General features: G+C 46.7%; 1 protein-coding gene across 3 annotated transcripts in view; it reads right to left on the minus strand.

Annotated features, from left to right (window-relative positions):
• The window catches only part of LOC311146054 (protein quaking-A-like), a 101,309-nt gene that overhangs the window by 31,773 nt on the left and 49,404 nt on the right, over positions 1-20,132 (minus strand). For all 3 annotated transcript variants that reach the window (XM_084182513.1, XM_084182514.1, XM_084182512.1), the window contains exons 3-4: positions 12,640-12,756; positions 3,770-3,913 (exon numbers count right to left, since the gene is read on the minus strand). In XM_084182513.1, the coding sequence (XP_084038639.1) occupies positions 3,770-3,913; positions 12,640-12,756 (261 nt within the window). The remainder of the gene's footprint in view (positions 1-3,769; positions 3,914-12,639; positions 12,757-20,132) is intronic.

Below are 20,132 nucleotides of genomic sequence, written 5' to 3' on the forward strand. Positions count from 1 at the left end.
ATCTCAAATATAAAATATATTTTAATTTGATTAACACTGTATTGGTTACTACATGATTCCATATGTGTTATTTCATAGTTTTGATGTCTTCACTATTATTCTACAAATATAGAAAATAGTAAACATAAAGAAAAACCCTTGAATGAGTAGGTGTGTCCAAACTTTTGACTGGTACTGTACACACACGCACACACATTGAGTGTACCCCCCCCCCCCCCCCCTCTCTGATATCACTTTTGGGTGACACTCGGCTGTTTTGATCATCTCCTGCCTGCTTTGAGGTAATCACACTAACCCTAATCCGAGTGCCAATTCATCCATTCCTCTGTCACTGGGAACAGGAGGATCACATAGGCTACCTGGCTCGAATCACTTTGACTAGGATGCCACAGGGGGTTAGTGCAGGTGCTCTGCAGGGTTATCCAGAGTGCAGCAGGGCTATGCTGGAGGCAGTGTTTAGGGTCTTATTACCCAGTAGACATGACATGAGAGCAAGACTCTGTGGCACACACCAGCAGCAAGATGAGGCGGGTGGCAGTGGGGTTGAGGGGAGAGAGGAGGGGGTGTGAAGGGCTGGATCAGTAGTATAAAGCCACACTTGAAAGAGCAGCTCAATCAAACTCCCCCTCCCGTCATTTCTTGTCTCTCATCTCTCCCTCCAGATTGTGGGGAGTTGAAAAGTTCACGGGACCGGGAGCTGTGTGAGGCGGAATAGCTGAACCTTTGCAACTTCCCATCAGCACCCTCTCCTTGCTGTCAGTCAAGCTCCCTGGCTCGTGGGGTGGGAGTGGTCTAGAGAGGGGTGGGACATACGTCACACCACCCACAATGCCTGTTTCAATATCAGCCAACACATAAATCAACTAGCAGAGGCTCCCATTTCAATTTCAAACTGCCATCAGAAATCAGGCTTACTTACTTCAGCACAAGGGTGTCAGTTTTTGTTACAAGACGAGGCTGAAATAGCTATTGCCACAAGGCCAAACAGACAACTATAGTCAGCGTCTCATCCTTCTCTCAAGACAACAACCCCAGCCAGGTCTGACGGGGAGCGTAAAGAATTTCCTTGAAAGTCAAAAAAAACTGTGACCCCATTTGTTTCCCAAGCGATTTAATAAAGACACTTTCACGCTGCCAAATGCAGAGAAGATGCCCTTCATTAAAAAGTGTGTTGCTGGGTAGACATTGCCACAGCTTTAATCCAATTTAGTTTAGCACGTTAAAGGGCATTACTGCCAGCCCGGGCTGCCCACCCACCCACGGTGACAATGACAACACTAGAGAGGAGAGAGAAGAGAGAGAGAGCCCCTGGGGGACTTAATGGGGAGATAAACCCCAATGAGCCTCCATTCTGGGAAGCCACAAAGGACTATCACGAGTAATAGTAGAGATACTCCACTTAGCCAACAACAAACTAGGCAGCTTCACGGCAGCTTCTGAACGGTATTTTTTAGCCCTACATAGAAATGGAAGGGGCTTGTCGCTGTGCTGATACGAACTGGCACAACGCCAGCGAGGGTTGTATAATAGGGAAATTACTTTTGAATTACTAGAACGGATCATTAACTAAACTTTCCTGTGATAAAAGGTAGAGGGAAAACCTCCATTACTGCTCTCCTCACTTGACATCAAAGTGAGCTTACGCATGACAGCATAACGTAAGATATATTTACGGAAGAATTCTATTTCTGGTGACACTCAGCTTGACTATAAGCGTGGCTCTTTGCGGCTGATTACTTCAGAGGGGAAGCGAGGGATGAGCGGTGTACATGCATGTTTATTCATCTCCCGCCCACCCTGGCTGACAGTGACTCATGCTGCGTCATCCACACAGACAGTACAGTCACTCGCCGCCATCGCTGCTTCAACCTCTGGTGTCGTACGCCGTGAGAGGTTGAAATTCTCCCTCGCTCATAAACAGCAACAAAGAGAAATGGGAATGATGGAGGATTGAGGATTCATCTCAAAACAAGGGAGAAAGGAATTGAGCTGAGGCTTTATTCTCTCTGTTGCCAATGGACTGAAACCATTCTAGTGATGCCAGGGCTCTGGGAGAGAGTGTAACCAAACTGTGCCGGGGGTCCCTGCGTGGTGACGTGATGGGCCCCTGATGGCCCCCGTCCATCCCCTGAAATAAACCCGTTTACGAAAGGGTGGCGGCTTGGCCTGCTGAGCCTTGGCCCAGTTTCCGCGGGTCAGCACCCCCTCCACCTCGCTTCCTGACAGGGGATCCGGAGGTGCAGCTGTCCGGCCGGTCTGTTCGCCGCGGGCAACCGGGCACTGCGGCTGCGCAGTCCATGCCTCCTGATGGCCATCTCCGGCATCATGTGAGGAAGTGAACGCAGGGGAAATATGGCGCTCACACTCTCACAGGGGGCATACTGCTGTCTGTTTTTTCCACTGGGTTGAGGATGAAAGTGACATGCCTTGTTCTAGTCCTTTCTCCAGGCAAACTGAACAAACTGAAATGTTGGCTTATCGTGATAGCCTGCTTGTGTTCATGTTTACAGCTACCCCACTGTAACACAGACTAGGGGAGTGCCGACCTGGCCATACTCATATTTGTAATCATAACCGTAAATTGGCAGTTGATAGTCTGATCGGATGATTCTCATGATCGGAAAACACAAAAGCGTTTTAATATGCCTAAGTAGATGTTGGCAAAATAGCCCATCTCCCTGCCGGTTTATAGACCAGAAAAGCTGCAGATTAGGAGCAGAGGGTGTATCTGTCTCTTCAACTTGCTGTGGGAAGACAAGTTTGTGGTCACTCAGTCAGAACGCACATCAGCGTTTTCCCCTTTTCCCTTACCCTCGCCCCGCTTGTTAGATACTTTGCTAGCAAACGTCCTCGCCATTTGATTTATCGTAGTAGCAGGCTAACAGGAGACAGCAATCTATATGATCACACTGAAACATGTGAGGAGAAGTGAGCAGGTGAAATTATGAAGCTAAGTGAGTAGAAGGAGAAATACAGCTTCGCTATATCCAATCAGAGCAGCAGGATCAATGTACAGCCCGCCCTTCTCTTTACAGATAGGCTAACTAGCCAGTTGACTTATTTAGACCACACAAAATCTCACTTAATTGAAAGATGCCCGCTGGCACCCAAAAATATATTTTTTCCCTATCACGGAAAATAACAAAATAAATAGGATAAATCAGGACAATTGCCCATTACTAACCCTCATGGCAGTACTACTCACCGCGGGCACCAAACTGACTAACCCTCATGGCAGTACTACTCACCGCGGGCACCAAACTGACTAACCCTCATGGCAGTACTACTCACCGCGGGCACCAAACTGACTAACCCTCATGGCAGTACTACTCACCGCGGGCACCAAACTAAACTGACTAACCCTCATGGCAGTACTACTCATCGCGGGCACCAAACTGACTAACCCTCATGGCAGTACTACTCACTGCGGGCACCAAACTGACTAACCCTCATGGCAGTACTACTCACCGCGGGCACCAAACTGACTAACCCTCATGGCAGTACTACTCACTGCGGGCCTTAAACTGACTAACCCTCATGGCAGTACTACTCACCGCGGGCACCAAACTGACTAACCCTCATGGCAGTACTACTCACTGCGGGCCTTAAACTGACTAACCCTCATGGCAGTACTACTCACTGCGGGCCTTAAACTGACTAACCCTCATGGCAGTACTACTCACTGCGGGCCTTAAACTGACTAACCCTCATGGCAGTACTACTCACTGCGGGCCTTAAACTGACTAACCCTCATGGCAGTACTACTCACCGCAGGCACCAGGAGCTTCTTGACCTCCTCTAAGGCTCTCTTCATCTTCATCTCGGAGCGCGTCTGTGTGTCCTCCACCGTGATCAGGACGTGCAGCTCCTCGTTCAGATGTTCCCAGTTGGGCTTGCCTCTGTTCTGCTCCTCCTGCGAAAGACAAGAAGCGAGAGAATAGAGAGATTTGAGTGGATGGGGGGCAGCAGCGTGACAGGCCAAGGCCCTTTAGAAATCTGGCTTCAACTTTGAAAGGACATACTGCTTTATTAGAGCCCCACATCAAAAGGGTGACAGCTATTCCTATAGCAATTCAAAATCTGAGGAGAATGTATGTACATCAGAGGGCCGCAGGGTTTTAATCTGACCAACCTTTTCAGAGGAGACCTACAGTGCTGTCGACACACTGACATGGTGGGTGGGTGAGACAGGACAATTGGGCCCAGGTAACAATGGGCCCCTGAGAGAGCCGTTTACCTCACTCTGAAAAGGGGGACGCGAAGCACTTCGAGGTGTTAAATTGTGACAGTGGTGCTCCTCAAAAAGGAAGGACAGGCTTTATTCACAAGCTGATGATCAAGCCGCGTGGAAGCTTAAGAGGGCCATTTCAATCTGAACACAATGGGGCCCAGCGTTAGACTCATGGCAGTACTACTCACGGCGGGCCTTAAACTGCGTTAGACTGGCGAGGCTGCGAGTGAGGAAAAGGAATAGGTCAATTCAATATGCAAGTCTTCACACCTAGCTTTAAAACCCCCCACATACCTATCTTTAAAAAAAACCTGCACACTCAATTCTGACACACTCTCCCAATTTACCTGGTTCTTTTGAGACGTTTGCTGACAGCGCTGCGCCGCACAAAGAGCTCTAAAAAGCTTTGGGTCACACCGGTATGGCAGCTTACCATTGTGTGTGTGTGTAGGGGGGTCTTAGCTCACCATTTCCTCTAAGCCTTTGTGACTATGAACGTTTACTAATACGCCGCGCCAAGCCAGAGTGGAGATGGCATGCTGCCGATCGCCCGCCTCCTCTGCTGAGAGCGAGCCGTTGCCATGATACTGCTCTTTGCCACACTCCGCCGTCTCACACGAACACAGTGGGAAAATTAAGTTCATTATTCCTCTCTCGTGTTTACCTTTTCCACATGGGGAGCAGGGCATATTTTTAAACTGGCAGAAGCCAAAATGATTTCACAATGGGCTGTTTGCTTGTGGCCTATTGTCGAGTCATGGTGATGGTGAGTCAACAGTTTGTTGAGGGATGGACACGAGCTAACTGTCATTTTTAGGTGTGTGTGTGTGTGTGTGACTGCGAGAGAGAGGAGATGGGGAGTGAATGAACACTAAACAGAGAGACAGCTGAAACCAGCTGAGAGACAGACTGCCAAGTAATGGAGTTTGCCAAAATATGAACATTATGACAACGTCTATAAAAGGCAATGACTTGCTTGTGTGGCGCCCTGAATCTCCCGTCTAAACTTGAGCTCAATAAATCCTAGACCAAGGTTATGCTCTTAACACTGAAGACGCCAAACATTTGACTCGTCCCTTCTGGTTTGTTTTATTGGAAGAGGAAAGTTCCATAGCCCTCGACAGGGGTAGCTGGTGTGGTCAGCTGGTGACTTATTCACCTGGGCGAGTCTAAAAATACTATTTATATCAACACGGTGTCGGAATGCAAATTTCACAACTAAGCGACTGTTGTAGCCAGCCGTGCCTCTAGCTCGCCCATTTCCCAAGGGTTCCTCAATAGCACCTCTTAGCCACGGGTGATGGGACTTGGGGGCAACAGAGGGCATGACAGGTTAAGTAAGGTAAGGCTAGCTATGCCCGGAACAAAGGAGCTATACTTAAAAGTTTAGAGGTCTCTTAAATACCTGTCAGAAGGAACTAAAAAGGGGGAACTAAAGGTTGAAGGTCTAATAAATATCGCAACAGTCCCAAATGCTCTTGCCATGTCCAAGCGTTTCTGGATTTCACCTCCATCTATTCCAAGAAGAGCACTAGAGGAACTATCTGTAGACATTTCTGCTTTTCTCATTAGTCTAAAAGCTTTTATAAAAGCTTCATAAAGCATAAGAAAGCATTGGTTAAATCAAGACATATCACCTCTAAAATGCTGAACGGCAATCCAAGTCCCCTCCTCCTCCCTTCTACAGACCTCTGGAGACCTTCTCCCATTCCTCACTTCCCTCGTCAGCTCATCCCTGACCACTGGCTGTCTCCCCTTTGATTTCAAAATGGCATAAGTTGCTCCCCTCCTCAAGAAGCAAACACTTGACACCGTGAACCATTCAGATCCTCCTCGCCACCCTTTCAGGGCTGGGCATCTCAGGCTCTGCACACTATTGGATTGCATCCTACCTGGCAGGCCGTTCCTACCAGGTGACGTGGAGAGGATCTGTGACTGCACCACATACTCTCCCTACTGGTGTCCACCAGGGCTCTGTTCTAGGCCCTCTCCTCATCTCGGTATACACCAAGTCACTCGGCGCAGTCATTTCACCACATGGTCTGTCCTATCATTGTTATGCGGATGACACTCAACGACTTTTCTCATTCACCCCTTCTGACACCCAGGTGGCTACACGCATCGCTGCGTGCCTGGCAGATATCTCAGCTTGGATGTCGGCTCACCACCTCAAGCACAACAAGACTGAGTATCTCTTCCTCCTTGGGAAGGCCTGCCCGCTCCAAGACCTCTCCATCACGGTTGACAACTCCCAGAGTGCAAAGAACCTTTGGCGTGACTCTGGACAACACCCTGTCGTTCTCTGCCAACATCAAAGCAGTGACTCGCTCCTGCAGGTTCATGCTCTACAACATCCGTAGAGAACGACCCTACCTCACACAAGAAGCGGTGCAGGTCCTAATCCAGGCACTTGTCATCTCCCATCTGGACTACTGCAACTCACTGTTGGTTGAGCTCCCCAATTGTGCCATCAAACCCCAGCAACTTATCCAGAACACTGTAGCCCGCCTGGTGTTCAACCTTCCCAAGTTCTCCCATGTCACCCCGCTCCTCTGCACACGCTTTCAGTCGAAGCTCGCATCCACTACAAGACCATGGTACTTACCTATGGAGCAGCAATGGCGGAACCAGCTACCCCCTGAAGCTAAGACCACAGATTCCCTGGCCATCTTCCAAAAACATCTCAAACCCTACCTCTTCAAATAGTATTTTAAATAATCCCAAAGCAACCCCCCCCCCCTCCCCCCTCTCACCATTTTGTGAACTAAACATTGGCATTTGAGTGTTGCCCTATTTTTTTTTTTTTTTTTTTTTTTTTGGGGGGGGGGGGGGGAATGGATCAGCTTAATATTGCAGATAGATTGTATCTTCAATCAATGTAATTGTCTGCATCACTTCCAATCCCCCATGTTTATTTTTATTTTTTATATATATACTCCCCTTTATTACTTTTCAACCCCACCATCCTTTCCCTACTTGGAGTAAATGAGTGAACAACAATGCCCAGGCCTCTACTTCCGGTCTATACTTACTATCTACACCTTATGGACAGAGTTAATTTTACAATAATTCTATTATATATATATATATATATTTACTATGACTGTGATATGTGGTTGTCCCACCTAGCTATCTTAAGATGAATGCACTAACTAAGTCGCTCTGGATAAGAGCGTCTGCTAAATGACTAAAATGTAAAAGCTTGTTGTGCCAAATGTGCAATCAAACCTATCAATTGCCAATCCAGTTGATAGCTTGAGCAGTAAATCTAGAGAGCTGAACCAATCCGAGCTGGCACAAGACGTTGAAATTCTGGGCCTTGCACTGACGGTTCATTCAACTTGGAACTCACACTTCACTTGCAGATTCTGTGGTGACTTTGCCCTTTCTGTGATGAGGTGTTGCATTGCAGTGAGCCGCATATGAAGACCTGGTTAGAGGAAACGACAAACTAAGCCCTGAAAACCAATTTTAAAAAATTACACAGAAAGAGCTGCTGTTTTCATAACCACCTTCAAAAGGGAGTTCTTCAGGAGTTGGGCTGTGATCATAGTAGCATGAACACATGGTCTCCAGCCTCTTTTTTCCACATGTATTTGCTGTGGAGTCCCTCCCTGATTTAGGCCTCGTTTGATCAGAGGATGAAGCGTCATTTTACATTTACATTTAAGTAAGGTAGCTTAGTGGTTAAGAGCGTTGTGCCAGTAACCGAAAGCTCGCTGGTTCTAATCCCCGAGCCGACTAGGTGAAAAATCTGTCGATGTGCCCTTGAGCAAGGCACTTAACCCTAATTGCTCCTGTAAGTCGCTCTGGATAAGAGCGTCTGCTAAATGACTAAAATGTAATGTAAAATGTAAATTTAGCAGACGCTCTTATCCAGAGGGACTTACAGTTAGTGAGTGCATACATTATTTTATTTTTCATACTGGCCCGCCGTGGGAATTGGCGTTGCAAACGCCATGCTCTACAAACTGAGCTACATCCCTGCCGGCCATTCCCTCCCCTACCCTGGACGACGCAGGGCCAATTATGCGCCGCCCCATGGGTCTCCCGGTCGCGGCCGGCTACGACAGAGCCTGGATTCGAACCAGGATCTCTAGTGGCACAGCTAGCACTGCGATGCAGGGCCATAGACCACTGCGCCACTCGGGAGGCGTCATCCCAGGGACAAGTTATTATCCTGTGTTTGTCTCCCGTCTGCTCCTATTCTATCTGCTCTGTCACATCAATGATGGTGATGTGGAGGGAACAGAGCGGTGACTTAAGATGACTGACTGTTCACATTATGAGAGGTGCCTCGTTATTGAGAACGGCCATTAAACTTTGCATTGCCTTTTTTTTTTTTTTAAAGGTACAGGTTATCAAGTGAACAATTACCTAAAATCGGTCCTCTTTCTAACAACGCTCAAGGCCCATGGGGGGGAAATGGGGCTGGAGTCAATATGTGCAGCCTCAAACTTCTAATTGACTTGACTGCATTTTTGTGATCTTTTACTTAATAGTTGTTTGAACACCTTTAAATAGACGCTGACCTACAGTGAGGGAAAAAAGTATTTGATCCCCTGCTGATTTTGTACGTTTGCCCACTGACAAAGACATGATCAGTCTATAATTTTAATGGTAGGTTTATTTGAAGAGTGAGAGACAGAATAACAACAACAAAATCCAGAAAAATGCATGTCAAAAATGTTATCAATTGATTTGCATTTTAATGAGGGAAATAAGTATTTGACCCCCTCTCAATCAGAAAGATTTCTGGCTCCCAGGTGTCTTTTATACAGGTAACGAGCTGAGATTAGGAGCACACTCTTAAAGGGAGTGCTCCTAATCTCATCTTGTTACCTGTATAAAAGACACCTGTCCACAGAAGCAATCAATCAATCAGATTCCAAACTCTCCAACATGGCCAAGACCAAAGAGCTCTCCAAGGATGTCAGGGACAAGATTGTAGACCTACACAAGGCTGGAATGGACTACAAGATCTTCGCCAAGCAGCTTGGTGAGAAGGTGACAATAGTTGGTGCGATTATTTGCAAATGGAAGAAACACAAAAGAACTGTCAATCTCCCTCGGCCTGGGGCTCCATGCAAGATCTCACCTCGTGAAGTTGCAATGATCATGAGAACAGTGAGAAATCAGGCCAGAACTACACGGGAGGATCTTGTCAATGATCTTAAGGCAGCTGGGACCATAGTCACCAAGAAAACAATTGGTAACACACTACGCCGTGAAGGACTGAAATCCTGCAGCGCCCGCAAGGTCCCCCTGCTCAGGAAAGCACATATACAGGGCCGTCTGAAGTTTGCCAATAAACATCTGAATGAAAGTGTTGTGGTCAGATGAGACCAAAATCAAGCTCTTTGGCATCAACTCAACTCGCCGTGTTTGGAGGAGGAGGAATGCTGCCTATGAACCCAAGAACACCATCCCCACCGCCAAACATGGAGGTGGAAACATTATGCTTTGGGGGTGTTTTTCTGCTAAGGGGACAGGACAACTTCACCGCATCAAAGGAACGATGGACGGGGCCATGTGCCGTCAAATCTTGGGTGAGAACCTCCTTCCCTCAGCCAGGGCATTGAAAATGGGTCGTGGATTGGTATTCCAGCATGACAATGACCCAAAACACACAGCCAAGGCAACAAAGGAGTGGCTCAAGAAGAAGCACATTAAGGTCCTGGAGTGGCCTAGCCAGTCTCCAGACCTTAATCCCATAGAAAATCTGTGGAGGGAGCTGAAGGTTCGAGTTGCCAAACGTCAGCCTCGAAACCTTAATGACTTGGAGAAGATCTGCAAAGAGGAGTGGAACAAAATCCCTCCTGAAATGTGTGCAAACCTGGTGGCCAAATACAAGAAACGTCTGACCTCTGTGATTGCCAACAAGGGTTTTGCCACCAAGTACTAAGTCATGTTTTGCAGAGGGGTCAAATACTTATTTCCCTCATTAAAATGCAAATCAATTTATAACATTTTTGACATGCGTTTTTCTGGATTTTTTTGTTGTTATTCTGTCTCTCACTGTTCAAATAAACCTACCATTAAAATTATAGACTGATCATGTCTTTGTCAGTGGGCAAACGTACAAAATCAGCAGGGGATCAAATACTTTTTCCCCCCTCACTGTATGTGTATAGCCAAATAGTCTATGTATGCCATTAGACACCTCCCATTCAAGGTTACACACAGTACATGTGACACAGGCATCCACCAGAACAGAAGTTCCTTGAATAAGCCACAGCTCTATAAGCCACAGAGACCACCTGCCACCAACAGCCCAGCGGCGTCCTTGGGGCTCCCGTCCCCTGCAGCCACGACTCCATTTGTCTCACGTCAAATCCCCAGTCTGCCTAGTTCTCCATACTGGGGAGTCCATTTATCACATACCTCCCACTCTTCCTACTCCCCCTCTCCCTGTCGCTCCACTGCTCCAGCCACTGGCGGGCTGGGCAAGACCCTGGAGGGAGCTGCAAACTGAATTATTGAGAGCCGGAAAACAGTGGCTCCTGAATAAAAAGACTGCATTATACCCCCCCGCCCCGCCCCTCTGTTTCCAGGGAAGTCTGGGAGAACACCAGGAGGTTCAGGGAGGGGAAACGAAAGACTGACTGACCGAGGAGAGGAAGAGAGACAAAGGGATCCCTGGTTATGTGGTAGGAACTCTCTCCTGAGTGGTACTGTTGGCTTCAGTGCTGGGGGTGACAATGAGAGGTGGGGGAGGTTTCATTGATTCATATTTGTTTATTAAGACTTATTTGACCAGGTAAGTTGATTGAGAACCCATTCTTATCTGCAGTAACGCCCCCGCCGCCTTCCACACCTACCCCAGCCCTGGGTGAGCCTGTACATTTCTGCCTCCGAAATTCTCTCTTAAACGAGGCGGCACAATCTATATTTTGAATCTTTTGTTATTCCCCTTTTTATATGACATGCTCTTAAAAGCATCGTCCTCGTCTTTTCCAGACTCATATTTATTAGAAGCAGTTAAAACTGCTGGACCGTTTATAGGCCTGTAATTGCAGCGAGCGTTGGACAGGTCTAAGGGCCATAGAGAGACAAATGAAGGAAAATAAGATACCCTGGGTCATCAAGCCTTAAGATTATAAAAGTAATCAGAGATAAATTAAATGAGCCGAGAGGAGCCATCTTTGGGGCGAGCCATGCTTCTAAATTAGGTGTATGAAACCTAACGCTCACTTAATCGAATTCTAAAAGACAGAACAAGCAAAAAACCTAACCAGTGCTGTGATAATGAACAGACTCCAAAAGGACATGAATAGAAATACAAAAAAAGAAGCCAAGAATGACAGTGGTAGTAAAGAAAGAGAGAAGAGAGAATCCACCCTTAGAGCTATAAACCGGCGCTTCTAGGATTGAGGCTCCAGTGGGAATCTCCACCGTTGTTGCTTTCTGTTGCTGCCTCTCTTCCAGGGAAGCAGCCGCGCCTCCAGGCAGGCAGGGGGTCCCTTGTGGAGGGGATAAAGTACATTTCCCCCACCTTACTTATGCAAATAAACTGGAATGGATATCTGCTGCCTGACATTAACTACACTGAGGGGGGAGAGGAAGAGTGGGGGGAGAACCGCAGGTAGCCTAGCGGTTAAGAGTGTTGGGCCAGTAACAAAAAGGTTGCTGGTTCAAATACCCAACCTGACTAGGTGGAAAATCTGTTGATCTGCCCTTGAGCAAGGCACCTAACCCTAATTGCTCCTGTAAGTCTCTCTGGATAAGGGCGTCTGCTAAATGACTAAAACGTAAATGAGCACGTTTGGCTTCGAAATAATGTGATGTCGCATTGTCAAAGCAGTGCTTTGAAAGCACCTGCATATGTTTTGAAAGGTGTCTCAGAAATGGCTGGCATTTGCTTTAAAAATATCTCTGAAATATCTATGACTATCTATAATGAGGAAAAGTGAAAAGTGACAGATTCCACTGTGGATAGATCAGCTATATGCTCTCATTGATCAGTCCAATGTTATGTTTGACCCTTCCTCTAGTTGGGTCGCCATCGTACATCCAGGGATTCTGAGATGATGATGCAGGCGGCCATCTTTGACTGCCGCCACCGTGATGTCTGTGCCCTTTCAGAAATCAACACAGCACCGCGGCCAAGCCAAGAAAAGAGCCATCACCTGGCCCGAGCTTACCCCGGCCACTTTCCACTGAGCAGCCTTTCCATAACCTAGAGTCATGCGTTTCTTACACTTTAAGTAGGTTGTTTGTATGTTGCACTGTTATCTGGTAAGGCTATAGTAAAATTTGTAGTTCTCCACACGTAGTAAGAAATCAAAATGGACGTTTTACTACGAGGCGATTAGAAGCGGGTCTTAAAATCGGAGCCTTTTGTTTTGGTGAAAAATTGAGTGAAAAAAGGGGCGGGGTAGAAATATCAAATAAACCAATGAGCTCACCTTCTTTCTGTCTCTCATGGAGCTCTTGCCTCGCACCATGATTTTGCATCCAGTTTCTGCTTCCAGCTGCTTGGCGGTGAGTCCACGAGGCCCCAGGATTCTGCCCACAAAGTTATACTGCAGAGAGATGGAAGAATAGATTATTATACAGGTAGAAAGAGTATTTCACATGCACACCGCAGTGTAGATAATCAGGCCACAATGAAAATGAAACTACAACTACTTGCACACTATGAATCATTGTCCTGTGATAGCCTTCTTATCTTAATCACATGTGATCAGGGCCTAAAAATGAATACCCGCCACCCTCCAAATGCGGATATATTTTGGCATTGGCAGAAAAGATGTCTACGGGGGTTCTGTGTGTCTCAGTTGGTAGAGCATGGCGCTTGCAACGCCAGGGTTGTGGGTTTGATTCCCACGGGGGACTAGTACGAAAATGTACGCACTCACGACGATAAGTCGCTCGTCTGCTAAATAACTAAAATTTAAATATTTCACAAGCCACGTTGGCGGTTGGTCACACAGCATTTGGGAGCAGTTTTTTTTCTTCAATTCCTTAGCCCACATGTAAAGAATATTAAAGAATGCATCAGTCATTTGTATTTCTTGCAACTTTCTGAAGTAACGGCATGGGAATGCCTTTGTCTACCACTTTGTGTAGCCAGTTGGTGCTGCCGAAACAGTCATTTCTAAAGGCTTTCCCATAAAACCTTCTGAATTAAAATGTTAACTGCAAAGTAAGCTTACCTGGCAGAATGAGATCACGGTGATTTGTATTAACCTGTGGTGATTTGTTTTGCAAACTCTACTATCGTGCATGCAGCACAGAAACACCGCTACCCAAAACACCCGTCTCTTGAGGTGCGCAACTGAATTGAATGGGCAACTATACCCTCCAATATATTTTCCCCCCAGAAATAAAAAGTGGTCTCAGCACTTAGAAAAAGCAAACACAATTGAACATTCTGTTAGAAAAGTGGGAGAGGGACCTCCCGAGTGGTGCAGTGGTCTAAGGCACTGCATCGCAATGCTAGCTGTGCCACTAGAGATCCTGGTTAGAGTCCAGGCGCTGTCGCAGCCGGCCGCGACCGGGAGACCCATGGGGCAGCGCACAATTGGCACAGTGTCGTCCAGGTTGGGGGAGGGTTTGGCCGGCAGGGATGTTCTTGTCCCATCGCGCACAAGCGATTCCTGTGGTGGGCCAGGTGCAGTGCACGTTGACGGTCGCCAGGTGTACGGTGCTTCCTCCGACACATTGGTGTGGCTGGCTTCCGGGTTAAGTGGGCACAGTGTCAAGAAGCAGTGCGGCTCGGTTGGGTTGTGTTTCGGAGGACGCACGACTCTTGACCTTCGCCTCTCCTGTGTCCGTACGGTTGCAGCGATGGGACAAGATACAATTGGATACCACGGAATTGGGGAGAAAAAAACGGGGTAAAATACCCAAAATAAAAATTAAATGAATAATAAAAAAAGTGGGAACGGGAAAGCAGAAAAATAAAAAAAACGGGGAAACCCAAAACCTGGAAAAACAAAACCGTGAAAATGTTTGTGGTTTTTGGTGTAATTATGGCGAATAAATGTATTGGCCACTAAAAAATAATAATTATGAGCGGCTGGCAGATTAGCTTGATATTATCTACCTGCCACAGTGGCTGGTGGACCAAAATGTTAGTTTTAGGCCATGCATGTGATACTTATAATCTGAATAATAAAATGTTCAAACACTTGTTTGATTTTGTTGATCCCTCAGAGCTTTCATTCCATGGGAAACCACAGGGCTCAACGTGATATCGGCTCATTGTTGCCATGACAGCAGATTCCAGACAATAGTTGAACATTGTGAGATTAAGCTGTTTTTATATTAGGCCAGGAAAAATCATAAGGAATTCAAGTGCACAGGTACGAGTCCCTGGCGTTCCCGGCAGTGCACCCTGCTGCCTAGCCAATATTACGGCACCAAACTGAGATCGGGATCACCAGAAAGCAAGCTGAAAAAAAAAAAATATTTCTTGAGAGGAAAATAGAAATGAAACTATAGGGAATTATGGGGGATGTTGGGAGTGGTGAAGTATCTACTTGACACTTTTCTTATGGAGGCCCTTTCACTCCTGAGTGGTTTTGTACCAAAGGGAACGTATTTACCGTAATCCTCTCCACTTAAAATTGGCTTCCACGAGGATAAAGGAACAATGTGTCGAAATAATCCCAAATTTTTCGGCAAACTAAAAACAGAAGAATTGGTGGTTGAATGGTAAACAGGGCATGTTAACCGTATGTAGAGTGCCGAGCCGAGAAGTAAGAGTTCCATGACTTTTCCAACCTCTGCATAGACAGGCCCTTCCTTCATTTCCCTGTGCATGACATTACGGTTACTATGGAGCTCGGGTAGACAAGAGGGCAGGCTAGGCCAACGTCTGTTTGGTGAACTCTGGTCACTACATTGGTGCGGGGGTGGTGTGATGGCAAGGCATGGGGGGGCACGTGTCCTCCTGTCCTGTCTTTGGTCACCCAGTAGCGCATCTGGCAAGGATCGAAGGCAGAGGAGGAGCAAACTGTCAGTCTGCATCACGGTGGAAGCAGATAAGAAAAGAGGACCCAGCTCCCAGGCACAGTCTCTTCCCACGCTCAGCCATGGGCTTTCCTCCATCAGCCAGCAGTCTGACATCACAAGCACATGCTCAGAGGGCAAGGTCTCTGGGTGAAGCAGAACCTTTACAGCTAGCTAGTGTGCCCAAGCTTACTCACGGTCATAACAGAAGGAAATAGCGCAACTGGCCGGAGCTAATGTCTTTCTGAGATGAGATCATTCTTCACACCGTCTGTCAGCATGGATATATGGCTATAAAAGGTCAGATATGCTCAGTGTTAATCCAACCCTAGCCAGTGGCACAATTAATGCTTATGTGGAATACTATAAATTACCAGCCAATTACCCTGCTATATGTTGATGTCAAGATACAGCCAGAGAAAACCTACACTAGCACCTCTAATCCGCATCTGAGGAGAGTCTTGGTTATGAAAGGACTTCCTATACTGATACGGACATATCATTTTATTATTTATCTCTGTGCAACTGCTCTCAGGCAGATAGGAAGGAGAAGTGAATTCTCCCTGTCCATGAATATGTTGATGCTGATTGTACATGACAGGGCAGGGGCTTGCAGGAAAGTAGGGAAATTGCTCATTTGAATACTGGAACAAGACAGTAATTACTTCCAGAAGGGGCAGGACAGCGGGGGGGGGGGGGGGGGGGGGGGTAGTGGATGCTACTGTTCCTTCTCCCAAAGTTGAGACAGTTTTTCCAATGGCTTTAAATACACTGCCTTTGACATACATGATATGGGTGGTTATAGGAGTGGTTCAAGGACATTGGGTTGTGAAGGGGCTGGGGGGATATATCTATTTTTAAGAGGGTAGTGGGCGGCAGCCATGTTTGGCGATGTCTGGCTGAGCCGTCACCACGCTCTCTACTCCAGGAAAACTCCAGGAGGCTCAAAATGTCAGCCAACGCAGGGCTAAATCAAACGTCTGGGACAGAAATACCAGCCTCAAAGCATTCAACAGAATAGAGGAAAAAGTAACGCTTTGATGAACAGGGGATTTCAAACTGGCAATTCAACAGAAGTAAGAACTGTCCCCATGCGAAGTTGCAACAAACCTTTCTAATCACCCCGTATTGTTCTCTGTGGACCAGATCATCTCTATCCTGCAGAAAACACTAGATCATGTCTTTATCCTGTAGCGGAGGGGCTGATGCCAGTTAAAAGGATAACCACCAATCGTAAGCCATTGGAATGTACAAAACAATACAAAGCCAAATACGTTTGAGCTTTCAGAGGAGAGGTGGACCTGCCAGGAACTCGACATATGAAGACCTTGGTAGAAAGAGTCACTTAACTGGAGTAAGTTTGGTTAGCATGCAAGGACTCGTTATAAAATGACAGCTTGTCTTGAGTCTGTGTGCATGTCTGTACAATTCTTCCATTTCAACAATCAAACATGGCTGTCAACGGGTAGCTATGGCCACAGGGCAGTACTATAAATAGACTATGCACATCTAGTTACAACATGGTGAATATGAGCAGCTTCAACAGCCAGGCTGGCTAACCAACCATATAATCAGCATCAATTCTGATTCACCGGAGAGAATGTGCTTTAATATAACCAGCACTAACTGTTGAAATTACAAATGCAGGATATGAACCCCTTTCCCGCCACCTCTGTTCAGGATATGAACACCTTTCCCGCCACCTCTGTTCAGGATATGAACACCTTTCCCGCCACCTCTGTTCCGACCCAAACTCATCCGCGTCTCGTTCTTTATCTGTTGAATGAAATGCATGCATAAACAATTTCTTTATTTTGCAAACTCGACAAGAACTCTCCGCCGGCTCCCTCTCTCAGCGGAGGCCCGTTCTCTGAGCAGCCAATTCCCGTTCCTCATTTAAGGCATTAGGAGATTAGAGACACTGGGACCTTTCACGGCCAGTTTCTCTCCCCCCAACTTTTATCTCAGTTTACTCAAACCCCTGCGAATTGACACGCACACAGCCGCCCCTTCCACCTCCATCCGCCCTGCCCCTACTTCAGAGGGCCTCCCAGGAAGGAGGCTTAGTGACATTAAAGGGGCTTTGTTTACCGCGTTATCGGAACTCGGCAGGCAGAGGGGGCCGGCCGGGGGCACTGAGAGAAACTCCTTGCCGACGCCCTGCTCTTCACTCTGATGTTGACTGACTCCCCTGGGCTCCGAGGCAGGGAGCAGGTTACCGAGGCTTCACCAACAGCTTTAAGGAAGTATACAATGTGCAAATGTTTGTTTGCCTCAACTGCAGCTCTGGATAGGAAAGGAAGCGGAAATTAGATCATGGCGAAGGGTCTCGGAGTGTATTGGGGGGCTTAGCAGGGACAAGCACAAAGAATATGAATCGAGTGTTGGTCACTAGCGGATTGTAAATGAGCAACACTCCCTTTTTAATACAGTAAGAAGGGAGTGCAACAGGAAATGTGTCTACTTCAGACAACGACTGAGTGGTGACATATTTCCCACCAAGCGTTCAGACACCTTGGGTTATTGTGCCACAGCTCACAGTATTGGCTGATATAGCTCACATATTGGCCCGTTCCTCTTTCCAGGGGAGACGAGAGTATGTGGTCTGTTGTAACATATTTACATTGCAGATTGGAGAACATGATTACAACCTATCCCCATGCGTTGTAGACATCTCTCTCAGAGGCATGACTGGCTGACTGGAAAACTCAACCCAGCAGAAATGACCTTCAAACCACACCAGAGGATATCCCCTCTCTTCCTACTTTCTGAATAACACGTCTTGTACATAGGAGCCCTACCAAGCAGAGGTCTTGCAGGTAGACAACACTATTTGGCGCTTATTTTAGGCATCGCACCACAAAGGCAGGATTGTATACTTTCGAGTGTTGTCACGGTACCAGAATTTTGACTTTGATACCGATACCAGGTTTAGTATCACGATTCTCAATACCATCACAATACCAAAACGATACCGCTTCAACAAAAAAGAAGGCATATTAACCAATGTCACAGAATGGAACTTGATCCAGACAGATAAACTCAGATACTGGTCTGTTCAATCGTTGGGTATATTTTGAGTTCAATATCATTGCATTTTTCACATCCAATTTTCAGACAGCCATGTATGCATTAATCAATCAACTATACAATAATACAATCAATTGGACGTTTTACCAATCTAACTACATAACGGTAATCATTTATTTGAATGGTAAATCTCTATTGATAAACTGGGTAAATCAGGATGTAGCTTAGACCTATTCAGATTAATGCATATTCAATAGGAGTGTGCATGCATTGAGTGACAGATGACAATCTGTTTCCCTTCATTTGGGACTTATTTTATTGTACTGATCAACATTTGCACAGAAATCAATTTTATAAAAGTGTGTGCTGTCTTTAACTAGTAATGACGTCATTCACGAGGCAAGATGAGGGCAGCCGGAGTCAGTTCGCTGAGGTAACAGATCATCTAAGGGAGAGACGTGAGACAGATTACTGAATGAATAAAGTTTTGGAGGCAAATCAGCTTTGAAAGCAGCATATTTTCCGTTACGGTTTACCATAGTATCACAAACAAAGCTCCTGCCTTACTACATGCTGTCTCCCAGGTGACAGTTTGGGTATTATCATTCACTCATCTGTAGCTGGAATGTTCCTACTTGCCGGCGTAGCATTCAGTTAATCCGTTTTCCTAACCTTTGCTAGGCACATTGCCCCCACAACCCCCAAAAAACAATAATTGACATCCCAATTAGGATCTTGCAAAAAAATACTCCAATCAGTTCTAGAACCCATTGCCTTTTATGGTTGTGAGGTCTGGGGTCCACTCACCAACCAAGAACTCACAAAATGGGACAAACACCCAATTAAAACTCTGCATGCAGAATTCTGGAAAACATAGTAAGTGTACAACGTAAACCACCAAATAATAAGACTGGTTAAATTCTACAACCACCTAAAGGAAAGTGATGCCCAAACCTTCCATAACAAAGCCATTACCTACAGAGATGAACCTAGCCAGCCAGCTGGTTCTGGGGCTCTGTTCACAAACACAAACAGTCCCTACAGAGGCCCAGGACCGCAACACAATTAGACCCAACCAAATTATGAGAAAAAAAATAAGAGAACCATTTGACACACTGGAAAGAATCAACCAAAAAACAGCTAATTGGAATGCTACCTTTCCCTAAACAGAGAGTACACAGTGGCAGAATACCTGACCACTGTGACTGACCCAAACTTAAGGAAAGCTTTGACTATGTACAGACTCAGTGAGCATAGCCTTGCTACTGAGAGAGGCCGCCGTAGGCAGACCTGGCTCTCAAGAGAAAACAGGCTATGTGCACACTGCCCACTAAATGAGGTGGAAACTGAGCTGCACTTCCTAACCTCCTGCCAAATGTACGACCACATTAGAGACACATATTTCCCTCAGATTACACAAACCCACAAAGAATACATGTGAGTAATGTTTATTGTTAATGAGAGGGGGGTGGGACGGACAGGAGAGGGGGTGGGACGGAGACGAGAGGGGGTGGGACGGAGACGAGAGGGGGTGGGACGGAGACGAGAGGGGGTGGGACGGAGACGAGAGGGGGTGGGACGGAGACGAGAGGGGGTGGGACGGAGACGAGAGGGGGTGGGACGGAGACGAGAGGGGGTGGGAGGGACGGAGACGAGAGGGGGTGGGACGGAGACGAGAGGGGGTGGGACGGAGAAGAGAGTGAAAATGTGACTTAATTCTAGACTTGACATTTTCGCATCAAAGCTCAAGGGAGACTTCAACGCTTCCCTCTAAGCACATCCCAGCATTTAGCACCTAATCTGGTCGCCTTTGATCATTTTGTTTGGGGGGTTTATTTGGGGTTGCAGCGGAGGAAGTGGGCTGACATGCAAAGGTGTTGGTGGGTGGAGGAAAATGAAGGATCGCCGTGGT

Source organism: Coregonus lavaretus, assembly GCF_964263955.1.
Source record: "Coregonus lavaretus genome assembly, chromosome: 18".
NCBI classification, from domain to species: Eukaryota; Metazoa; Chordata; class Actinopteri; order Salmoniformes; family Salmonidae; genus Coregonus; species Coregonus lavaretus.